Source organism: Pongo abelii, chromosome 4 (genome assembly GCF_028885655.2).
Source record: "Pongo abelii isolate AG06213 chromosome 4, NHGRI_mPonAbe1-v2.0_pri, whole genome shotgun sequence".
Taxonomy (NCBI): Eukaryota; Metazoa; Chordata; class Mammalia; order Primates; family Hominidae; genus Pongo; species Pongo abelii.
The window spans coordinates 85293683-85306410 of NC_071989.2; the positions used below are offsets into that span (position 1 = coordinate 85293683).

A 12728-nucleotide genomic window follows, 5' to 3' on the forward strand; every position below is an offset into this window, starting at 1 on the left:
ATTAGGAATTTGAGTAATTATTTCAATCAATCTCTACTGCAAGTAACACGTTTTAAATTTAGGGAATTTAATCACTTTTTTTTTTTTTGGCTAGTGTAACCAAAATGCAGGGAGGACCTGCTTGAAGGCTGGCTGATCCAGCCATCCAACAGATGTTTCCATCAAGAACTTTGTTTTTGTCTCTTCACTCTGCTATTTATAATACAAGCTACCTCCCAAGGCCAGATGCTCTAGTGCTAAAAGAAGACTGCAGCCGCAATCAGAGTTACATGGGAAAGTTTAATACTTCTGTCTCAGAATTCTAAGCAAGAGTTCTGAAATTTACCCTGTTTAGATTAGTCTAAATCACATGACCATGCAGAATCAGTTTCTGTGGCCAGGAAAACTGAATGCCTTTAATAAGTCTGATAGGCCCCCACCAAAGCTGCTGTAGGTGAGGCACTTTCCTTCAAAGAACACAGACTATGTGCATGTGGGGAAGGACAGTAGATACTGGAAGGAAAATACAGGTAGTTATCATGAAAAGAAAAATTACTGTGGAAGTAGCCAGAGTGTTCACTAGATGTTGCAATGAAGACAGTCATCACCAAATACTATATACCATATTGCCCATTTAAAAGAAATGTATTAGAATTATTCTATTTATAAACAAAAATAAAAGACAAAGTTGTCTCCCAAGGCTACTTCTACTTAATGTAATACTAAAAATGCTAGCATAGTTTAAAAAGATTAATATGTAGAAAATGAAAATATCAATTTTAAGGTCTATTTATTTTCTTTTTTAAGAAAATAGTACTTTTTAATTGTGGTAGTAGTGCTGAGGACAAGCAGAGAAGATGAGGGGTATAATCTGCCAGGTTTTTAAATCTATGGCATTGGCAATTATAAACCACATGGTATTGGGTTAAAAACAACATTATCAACAAATAATTCAATCTTTCTTTAGAAATGCTATGCCAAACTTAAGAACTCAAGGTACCATAAGTCTAATCAACAATAATGAAAAGAACCACTCAAAAAGTATTATTATTGGCATTCTTTGGCTTCAGCTCCTGAAAAACAGAGCACCAAGAGGATTTCCAGGACCCAGTATACAAACCACTATCTATAGGCCTCCCCTCACTCTCCACAAACCCTTAACTAAGTGCACAGTCCTGGAAACAGGTAGGGCTGAAAGTCTCCCCTCTCTACCAGGGAAAAACTGTGGGTTGTCTAATGTAACGCTATTAGGAGATGGCGTCTTTGGGAGGTAATGAAATCAAGAGGGTGGAGCCCTCATGAATGAGATCAGTGCCCTTGTAAAAGAGACCTCAGAGAGCTCTCCAGATCTCTTCCCACCACTCGAGGATACAATGAGAAGACAGCAGTCCTCAACCCAAAGAGAGCCCTCACCAGAATATGACCATGCTAGCACCCTGTTCAATCTTTTGCAGTATCAAACATCACATAGCCCCTGAAAAACTCCACTGTACAATTGTGAGCAAGTGAAAGTGAAAAAGGCAAATGTCTTAGTTACTATAAAAATAATTTCTATTTTGCAGAACTCCTGAATGGGAGTTAGGGACCCCAGGGGGTTCCTAGACCATACTTTGGAAGCTATACTTCGGAAGCCATCAGCCTAGTAAATAAAACAAATGGCTTAATGTATTTTTAGTACTATCATAGTGAAAACTACAAAGTTCTCTGGGAACATAGAAAATGGGGCACTAACACTGGACATAGCCAGGAAACTCTCAGAGATGGTGACATCTGAAGCCCAAGTCCCTACATGAAGTCCTTCTAAGATCTGTACCCTCTCCCTCCTACTTTTCTGAATCTCCTACCCCTTTTCCTCTCCTTCACTTGGTTGCTGCTCCTCAAACAGGCCAATCTTACTCCCTTTTTCAAGTCTTTGAATTTGCTGTTTCTTCTGTCTGAATGACTCTTCCCCCATGTATCCCATGGCTGCTCTTGGCCACACCTGGCCATCCTTATAGCTGAGAAGAGATATACTTCCACACACCTGAAATCCATTCTGGGTCTACTCTTTGAGAAGTAGATAATGCTAACCATTACATATGTGTTCTAGGGGCCATATATAACAATGTACATTGTAGCACCATTTGTACAAGTGAAAAACTAGGGCCAAAAGAAGAAAACTAAACTACATATCCATTAAAATGAGAATAAAAAAATACACTCATACATTCAAACTTGAAGTTCTAGGAATAAATCCTCATACACATGTATACTGCATAACTTAACAATGTACAAATTCCTTAAGGACTGGGACCAAATCTTTGCTCTTTTGTTTCCCTGAAATACCACCTACTCCCCATGAGATTTTGACATACCTATGTCCCTACTATTTTTCTTAAGTTGCAAAATAATAATAATAATAACCTGGAGTGGATTAGTCTAACTTAGCAGGCAGTTAAACACACAAACACAGACCCCTCTATTAAACTAGAATTAAAGAATCTATTCTAGTTAATTCTAGGTAAACTACAAAAACTTTTTGACAGAACTGTAATAATTTTTAAATTTTCCACAATAGACTAGCCTCTTCCTAGTTTAAAAAATGTAAAATTGTTGCTTTTAAACAAATCCTTAATATATTTTCATATCTTTTATATCTCTAATAAAATAAAAATACTATCCTGAAAAATGTCTATTTGAGGGTGGTTATTACTTAACAGCAGTTGTTTCTCTTTTCTTTCTCCATTTCTAAGTCTCTCACTTTTATTTATAAAGCAAACTTTTATTTCCAGTCTCTTGATGTGTTCCCCCTCATAAACCCTTTTCTGGTTTCCTCCAGTCCTTAGCTCAATTGACAAATACCTATTAAGTGTCTATTTGTTGAAAAACAATTCTATGAAAAGCAATGATATATCAGACACCATCCCTTTGGTCCTGAAAAGATGTGAAGAACTGTTTGGCCTTAAGAAAATCTTTGTATACTTTGATATAGTGCAGTGTCTTCAGAACTTAACATTCTAGATTTGGAAATCAAAATTATAATACTATACTAGTAATGTAAGTTCAAATACACTTCAGTAGACTTGGAGGTCTTCAAAAATTTCATAGAGTACAAATGTATTTCAGGCAACAAATGATTTATTAAAATCATGACATTAGTATTATTCAGAAGCTGAGGAACATTTAATGAAAAAGCTGATGCCTGCTTGCTCCAACATCCTTTATAGACAAATAAACCGAGTTAGAATACACACATGCACACACACACAGAACTCCGAAACTTACCTGTGGAAGTGAAAGGATCTCAACAACAACAGAGAACTCAGTTAAAAAACATTAAGAAGGATTTGGATATAACTATAATCTAGCATTAGAATTGTAAGAATGTCTTGTAATCATTGTGTGAATCATTTACAGATTTTGAAATTAGGGTTCTCCAAAACTCACTTTTCTACTCTTCCCTACAATAAACTTAATGACAGTCCAATAAAAAAGCAAAACTGGCCTTGCCACATTGTGCTAATGATACAGATACATTGTTTTTTAAGCGTTAAAAGTACAAGATAATTGATATAAACCAAAGATTTTTTTTTTTTTTTTGGCTGGGGCTTGGGGGTAGGGAATCACTGCCTCAGCAATGATCACAAAAAGATGATCATTACAAAGTCTTAGAAATTACTCAAGAACACAAGGTTCATACTCTTCCTTTCTCCCTCCACAGACAATCAGTGAACAGAACAAGCAACTAAAACACAAGCTTTTATCACAATTTAAACCAAAGCCAAGTTCCAGGGTCTCTCCTGGGGATCAGTAACCATTCATCCTTAAGTCCTCATCCACACTGTTCATAATCTACAGAAAAGCAATAAAGATGCTGCTATGGTTTGAATGTTTGTATCCCTCCAAAATTCACACTGAAACTTTATTTCCAATGCTACAGTATTAAGAGATGGGGCCTTTAGAAGGTGATTAGGTAATGAGGTCTCCTCCCTTGTGAATGGGATTAAGGCCCTTATAAAAGAGGTTTCACACAGCCTTGGGCCCTTTAATGCTCTTCTGCCATGTGAAGACACGGTGTTCAGCGCACCATCCTGGAAGCAAGAGACCAGGCCCTCGCCAGATACTTGCTGGCCTCTTCATCTTGGACTTCCCAGCCTCTGGAACTATATGCAATAAATTTCTCTTATTTATAAATTACCCAGTCTCAGGTATTTTTTTATAGCAGCACAAATGAACAAAGATAGGTGTTAATGATAATAATGAGAGCAGTTAGCATTTATTGAACATTTACTACATATCAGGAATTTGGGCTAAGTGCTTTACATGATTACCTTATTTAATTCTCCTAACAATACAAAAAAAAAGGTACTTTCATTAACCCCATGTTCCAGCTAAGAAAACTGGGGCTTTTAAAGGCTAAGTAACTTTCCAGGGTCACATATGTAATAATGTGTAGTAAGTGGAGCCTGGGAGCCCATCTATTTAACTCTCACTGCAAGAATAAATAACTATAGTAACTATTATGCTGTAATATAGTAATTGATTCAGTGGCTCTCTACTGCTTATCCGATCAGGTTCAAAATCCTTATAAAGGAAGATTTCATTCCTTCATCTGTTCATTGCAAAGACTTTTACTGAGTATAATGTGCCAACACCATACCAGATGATTCAAAGACAGTAAGACGTAGGTTCTGAGTGAGGCTGCTAAATGAGTGATCTTTAGATTAGTTAGACCTATGACAAGTTACTAAGAAAAAAATCAGTTCTATTTGGACACAACAGCATCACAATAGAACACTATTATATTCTTTTATAAAGGTATTACTGGAAGTAGAATACTGGAATAGACATCATACATCTAAGCATTTACTATCTTGAGTTTTAGACTGTCATTATTAATAAAATTTTCCAACCTTGCTTACTACAGATTTTCAAAATTTCCAACCAAACAAAAAAATGCAATGAAAAAACAAAACACCCATACACATACAGGGCCACAGATATTTCATCTCCACATTCAACCTGGAGAATAAAATACCTTGTGTTGGGAAAACTGTGATGATGAGTGGCCTTAGACTTCTCCCTCTCCAGCTTGAAGAGACATCTGGTTGCCTACTATATTGCTCCTAAGAGTAACTACTTGCCAAGTAGTTAACAGACTGTGGTGAAGAGCTGAGCACCTGCAATCCATTCTGACATGGCCTCTGACCACCACTTTGGAGAACTGAATACATTACACAAATTCCTAAAGGAACTAGCTAAATTTCAAAGTAGGAAGGTAGCCATCTGGCTGAACTTAGCAATGGGGTACAGTGCAAAAGAGGATAAAAGAAAACAAAGCTAGCAAATCTTACAGGAATAATTTACAGGACTATGTTCTTAACCTCTCCCAGATACTGTCCACCATACTTCTATGCATCATTGCTTTAAATATAAGTATATAAACAGCTAAAGCTAATGGGGGGAAACTTTATGTCTACTTAAGTATATGTGTCATTTGCATTCCTCACTTTTTATATCAGTATAATATATACTGAACTAAGAGTGTAGAGATTTTACATACCTTTTATGTTGTCTTCATGCCTGCTATACATAGCATATACACCATACACAGTTGTATATGGGATGTAGATACAAACAAACTTCGGAAGATGCCACAGTTTGGGAACAATGCTTGCTTTATTAAAAAAAAAAAATCAATACAATTTCCCCACAGGTTCATGATGTAAAATTCTATAATCAAGGCCTGTAGATTTGTAATTATGGTATGTCAGCTACATTTAAACAAGAGTGTTAAAAGATTGTTAAAGTTAAACTAACACAATTGCAGTGTGAATTGTCCTAGTCTCATTCTAATCTACTGGTGTCACTTTCATTTAATCAGAGGAAAACTATGGGCCAATGTCAGTGCTATTTCCAATGCCCTAACATTCTTTGTTCACATTGGATTTTAAGCCATTACTAATCCAAAATGGTTATAAAAAGATATATTTAAGAAAGTATTTTTCGTCAATTCATTCACTCACCAGTGAGCTAGTTTAACAGGCTTTATTGAAAGCTGGCTTTAAATTAACCTTTTATGTTAAATGATTATGAGTGTTTTTTACTTGTAGAAGAATTTACTGAATTTATCACAAGTCTAATAAAACACAAACGTTTTTTATAAACACAAATCTCACTTGCAAACTTTTGGTGCATATAAGTCACTTAGCTGAAATACCACATTTAGAAAATATCAATTCTGTATTTTCTCCTACTTTAGTGAAAATTATTTTCTAAATCATTAATAATTTAAATACAGAACAAAAGCTACTCTGTCAAGGATTCATATTTACACCACGTACTTAAGTTTTAAATTAAGGTACAACATACAACTCACAGTTGTACTATCTGCAAATAGCCTCCAAATAAATCACAGAACACATAAAACAGAGCTATGTTAGCTAGTTACAGAAGAGGTGACTAATCATTCTAGTTTGCCTGGGACTTTCCCAGTTTTAGCAGTGAAATGTTCCACATCCTGGGAAACCCCTCAGTCTCAGGCAAACTGGGATAATTGATGCCACCTAGATATCCTCCCCCGCTCCAAAAAAAAAACAGAGTGTTCAACAGTTCTGTGCTGGGGGAAAAAACTGAGTATTATTTGGTAACTCTGCTAGAGCTGCCAGATTAGTTGTGACCCTGTCACAGATATCAATAGGTCTAGCAATCTGCTGGAAACATAGATCCAAATCTTAAAAAAAAAAAAACAAAAACAAAACAAAGAGCCAGCTACACCCAAACCTGCCAACTAATACCCACTACCAGTGAGTCACATGTGAACAAAGGCTGCTGCTCAAAGAAACTTAGTATAATAACCCACCTAGGGCCAGGCATGGTGGCTCACGCCTATAATTCCAGCACTTTGGGAGGCCACGGCAGGCGGATCACCTGAGGTCAGGAGTTCAAGATCAGCCTGGCTAACATGGCGAAACCCTGTCTCTACTAAAAAATACAAAAATTAGCCAGCCATGGTGGCGGGCACCTGTAATCCCAGCTACTCAGGAGGCTGAGGCAGAGATGAACCCAGGAGGCAGAAGCTGCAGTGAGCCGAGATCACACCACTCCACTCCAGCCTGGGTGACACAGCGAGACTCTGACTCGGAAAAAATAAAAATAAAAATAATAAAATAACCCATCTAGCCTCTGTTATATACATTTCTCTAGTTTCACAGCAAGAATTAGTCCTTGGAAAAAAAAAAAGCATACAGGTAACAAAATATCACAGGGTACCCTGTAAATATGTATGTGTCAACTAAAAATAACAACAATACTATTAAAATCTTGTTGCTGGAAGATATTTAAGGAGCCCTCAGAGTCAGAGGCTTAGCACCAATTCAGCCTCATTCTGTCCAACTCTCACCTTCTAAACCATTCCTAGTATCTAGACTCTTTCTTTATTCCTAGTAATCTAACCTCTCTCTCTTGAAACTCACTTCCCAGAAATCAGATGCTTTGCCTTTTACTGTACAAGGTAACGAAGTTTCTCTAGGAACAAGACACTCACCGTAAACCTCCTGCCTATTTTCCCAGGGCCTAAAAATACTGGCCCTGAAACTTGTTTCTACTTTCTAATGTGGGCTGCTATCCATTTGGTCACCTCTGCCATTTTGCCAACATGCTGAAATGGCCGTCTTCCACGCATGGCTGGATCTCCTACACGCCAAATACCATCATCTACTTATTGCCTGTTTCCATATTCCCCTAACATTCAACCTGCCTGTCCACATTTCTTCCTCAGACCCACTATCAGGAACTTCTGAGTCACCTAAAGTGTTCCAGCAGGTCTAATTAGAAACTAAATTAATCTACCCTTTCTAGTATAGCCTACCCAAACTGAACTCTAGGACAAATACCTAGAATATAATTTCTAGTTGCTCTCAATTTCTAGAGAGAAAATGGAAGGATCTGGGGTATGAATAACGACTTTAAACCTCTTCTTCCAAATAAAGGTTGTGACTTCCGAAGATAAATGAGGCTATGGAAAATGAACATCTAACCAGAAAAAGAGTGTCAAGAACAGATTTAAAATACTGTCGAGGATAGGTTTTTAAACCATTGATAAAAAAAAAAAAAAAAAAAAAAAAGAACAGAATCCCTTTCACAAAAGCAAGAACATGTCCGAATCATGAATTAAGATATCTTTGAAACTAATTTTGGAGAGGAGGAAAAAAGCATATCTTTTAGACCCTTTTTATCATGAAAAATGTTAAACTTATGTACAGAAAAATAAATGAAAGCCCCACGATCATTCAGCCCCAACAATTAGTAATATGCTGCCATTGCTGCCTCATCTATTTTTTTCTTTGCTGAGGTAAAATATAGATTTTTAAAAATAGGTTGCAGGGTTTAAAACCTAGATGACGGGTCGATAGGTGCAGCATATCACCATGGCACATGTATACCTATATAACAAAACTGCATGTTCAGCACATGTATCCCAGAACTTAAAGTAAAATAAAAATAAATAATAATAAAACAAAAATAGGATACTAAGGTAGAAGATGGAAAGAGTCATAGCAAAATAATTTTCAGGTGAAAAATAACAAGAGACAATAGGGGACAATATTTATGGAGTTAGATGGTGATACACCAAGGCAAAATGTGAGTAACAAGCAGCTAAAACAGAAAGTTTAGGGGTTTTTCTTTAATTGCATTTTAATACATAAGTGGGAAGCTATACCCCAAAACGTCAACAGAAAAGTCATTTTAAAATGTATGGGAGACACTTCCATTAATTTATAAGCAACTTGAGATAACAGTAAACTATCACCAAGTTTCATAAAATGATAAATTTATTTCTAAGCAGTTTACATAAGCATTGAGAACTTCTGAAAAGTCAAAAACTTAGTTTATAATAATCTCAATGAGTATTTTCTCTAGAATATGTATTGTAAGCATATAACTACTTGAACTAAGTAATTTTATAAACTAGTAGAGATCACTGGAATGAGAAATGTCAAGGTCATATAAGTAAATGAACGGGAAACTACCATTAGAAGTCATTTCTCATGACTCTCATTCTACAGCACTCTGCAACACACCCTGATAGTTCTGCCAAATATACTGACTAAAATGACATAACCCAAGTAAGTCTGGTAAAAGTGAACAAAAGAACTCTGAGCTGAGGGATAGGATGGATTATTTATATTTTCAAATATACATCTCAATTCCCTTCCTATTACAAATTTTAAAAATACTCTTTACGGGAGCACTGTAGCTTAAAGGAGAAAGTTGTAGATTTGAAACCTTGGTCCTTTTCCTTGCATTGCCACTAACTAGTAGTGTGACTTCAGACAAGTTTTTTTTTTCTTTTTTTAACTTCATTAAACCTCAGTTTCTCATATGTAAAATGGGAATCCAAACAGTATTATTAACATTTACTACCCACTTGCTATTTGCCACATACCGTATTAAACAGCATAGCAGGCAGTTCTTGCAACAACTGCTTGAGTTGGGTACTTGCTCTATTTTACGAATAAGGTAAAAGAAGCACAGCACAATGTAATATACTCCACAACATACAATAAAGGGTAGAATCAAGATCTGAACCCAAGCAGTCTCACTTCAGAAATGGCTGCGCATTTAACTCCTACTCACATGGTCTCCTTATTGCCTTGGCAATAAAGCTTCCAGGGAAGCACAGTGGGATGCTGTGCTAAAACTCAGAAGCATTATCTTAAAAAGTGAATTTATTCTCCCTTTTGCCTGGTCCTTGCTCTGGTGGAAATATCAATAAATAAACGAAAGGCGGGCGAACAGGAAGAAGCCAGTTGGTTTCTTTAGTAGACATTGCTACAACAAAATAACTTGCTTCTTCAGAAGGCTGTTTATCTTTTCTCTTGTAATACTTCACCAAAAGGTTTGCTCTTCTTGGGTCTGAACAATAAAGTTCTAATGAACACTGAAGGGTCTACCAGCACTCAGGAATGCAAACTAAAAACAAAATTCTAAGCTCCAAAACCGTCTGAATGGACCCCTCCTCTCAACTAAGGGCATTCTAAAGTAATTCAGGCCATGATGGGAAGAGGGTGTCAGACATGTCTCATTATACATCCCTCCCTTTGGAACTCAGGAACAATTGAGCAGCATTAACATTAAAACAGATCTTAAGGCTTTTTGTAACAATAAGACACCAAATTCCAGCCTTACTCTAGTATGACATCACAGGACAGATAGCAGGATCTGAAAGAAATAAAACCATTTTACTCTAAAATATATTTCTTTTATATATTTTGAATTGGCCCTGCAAAGATGTCTCTTATGGGGAAAATCTATATTCTGTAGAGAACCCTCTTCCCTGTCCAGGTCTTTTTCCTGATCCATTAGAAAATTAACTAGGAGTCTGGGACCTTTTTAAGTTTGATAAGAAACATTTACAATCTATTCTCTCTGAAGCCTGCTACCTGGAGGCTTCATCTGCCAAATAAGAACCTTGATCTCCACAACCCCTTTATTTTAACCCAGACACACTCCCTTGTATTGATTCCAGGTCTTAAGATAAACTCTTTCAACGAACTGCCAATTGGAAAACCTCCTATAACTTGGAACTGTCCCCAGACCCCTTTGGGTTGTCCTGCCTTTCCAGATCAAACCAATGTACATCGTACATGTACTGATTGATGTCTTCTGTCTCCCTAAAATGTATAAAACCAAGCTGCAGCCTGACCACCTTGGGCGCATGTCATCAGGACCTCCTGGGGCTGTCACAGGCACATCCTTAACCTTGGCAAAATAAACTTCTAAATTGATTGAGACCTGTCTCAGGTACTTTCTTGGTTTACAGGAATTTGAGCAAATTACAGGACTGCACTACCCATGAGTTTGTGAAAGGAAAAATAAATCTCAGGACCCCAAAATCACTAAGCCAAAAAGAAAAGTCAAGCTGGGAATTGCATCAAGCAAACCTGCCTCTCATTTTATTCCTGAATAAGATAGCTACCAAAGATTTAAAAAAAAAAAAAAAAAAAAAGCTACATACCTCCCTGACAATTTGCCCCCAAGGAAATTCCTTGTGGGCCTCAAGATCTTCACTCTAAAACAGTTCTGTTGTATTTCACTCTGGCAATGTAAATTGACAGCTCATCTTCACAGGTATGGGACAAAGGACAGAACTCAAAGTCACCCCCTACCCACCTGAGACAAATGCGTAACTGACTGCTTCCTCTGCCCTACTGTGTATGTAAAATCGCAGATTCATTTAGCCGACTAAGGCATAAGTGACTATTCTTCTATCCCTCTCTCACATGTAAATTGTGTATTAAGTGAAAAGCTGATCAAAGACTCAAAAGAATGCAACCATTTGTCTCTTATCTATGACCTGGATGCCCCCCATCCTTCTAGTTGTCCTGCCTTTCTGGAGGGAACCAAGGTACACCTTACACATTGACTAATATCTGAGGTCTCCCTAAAACGTATTAAACCAAGCTGTGCCCCAACCGCCTTGGGCACATGTCATCAGGACCTCCTGAGGCTGTGTCATGGGCACGTCCTTGGCAAAATAAACATTCCAAATTAAGACCTGTCTCAGATACTTATGGTTCACAAGTTATTTAAACAGCATCTCACAGCCTCTGGGGCGAGCTTCGGGGAATCTGACTGGAGAAAGTGAGGCCACATAAGTTTGCTGAGTGTGCTAGAAGTTCAGGCCCAGTTCTCAAAGCCTGCCAGTTACGCCAGCCATGTTAGGTCACACGGCTCCACTACGGTCTCTTTTTTGACGAGGCCCAGATCCTCGGCGTCCCCCTAAACTTCAGAGCCTGCTTTCAAGTCCATTTGAGAGCACATCTGGGATCCGCCTCCCCGGGTCAAGTTCAGCAAGGAGAGGCCGGCGCGCGCACACAGGAGGCACGGGATCAGGGCCCGGCCCGCCCTCCCGCCCCCCTAGGCCGCGGCCCACCACCTTCCCACCGCGGGCGCCGAGAAACCGGGCCACCGCCGACTCTCCCCGTAAATCCGAGCGGCTAGTGAGCGGAGAGGGACGGGAAGCGGCGTGCGAGGCCGGCGGGCTCGGGCGTCAGCGCGACCCGCTGGGTCCCTGCCAGTCTCAGCCAGCTGCGGAGCCCCGGATGCGGCCTGGAGTTGGGAGCCCGCCTGGGGCCTCCTCGGGCCTGCGCTCCGCTCAGCCTCGCGGGCCGCCATGAGGCGACGAAGAGGAGGTGCAGGGCGCCGCTCCCGGCTCCTTACCGCTTCACCACGCCGGTCTTGATCTTGATCTGTCTCACGCGAGGATCGGCCATGGTCCCTCAAGCGCCTCAAGCGCCGCGAGAAGGAGGGGCGGAGAGCCGGGGTAACCGTGTAACACGACGCGCAGAGGCGGTGGCTATTTAGGCGTGGTCGCCGGCGCGCATGCGCAGGCTGCGCGGCCTGGCGTCCCCGCCACGCCTCGCGGGGCGGGTTTACTAGAGGGCGGTACCCGGCGCCCGCCAGTCCCTTTACCACTCGAGCGCCCCCTTACCCGTAGTGAAATGTACCCTCCTCTCTCTCGGACTGACCCCCTTTTTAGTTCAGGCGCAAGTTGCACTATCCCGGTCTCCACAGCCTGGGCCTTTGGGGAAACTAACGTCTCTCTGGGACTTTGCTTTGCGGGATTATCTGCTTAATGGAAGGAGCGACCTAAAAAATGTATTAAGGGTATTTTCGATGTCATTATCTGGTGTCAGATGAGGCAAAGTGATGCATGTGTAGTGAAATAAACTGCCATCATGCACGCAGTCAAGAAAATCCTTGCC

At 39.4% G+C, this 12728-nt stretch overlaps 1 protein-coding gene across 2 annotated transcripts in view; it reads right to left on the reverse strand.

Annotated features, from left to right (window-relative positions):
• The window catches only part of TBCA (tubulin folding cofactor A), an 87316-nt gene extending 74937 nt beyond the window's left edge, over positions 1–12379 (reverse strand). Inside the window, exon 1 of one of the 2 annotated variants that reach the window (XM_002815682.6) lies at positions 12184–12379. In XM_002815682.6, coding sequence (XP_002815728.2) covers positions 12184–12236 — 53 coding nt within the window. In that variant the 5' untranslated portion in view covers positions 12237–12379. The remainder of the gene's footprint in view (positions 1–12183) is intronic. The other variant, XM_024247674.3, reaches the window with a different exon arrangement.
• Positions 12380–12728: the final 349 nt, after the last annotated feature.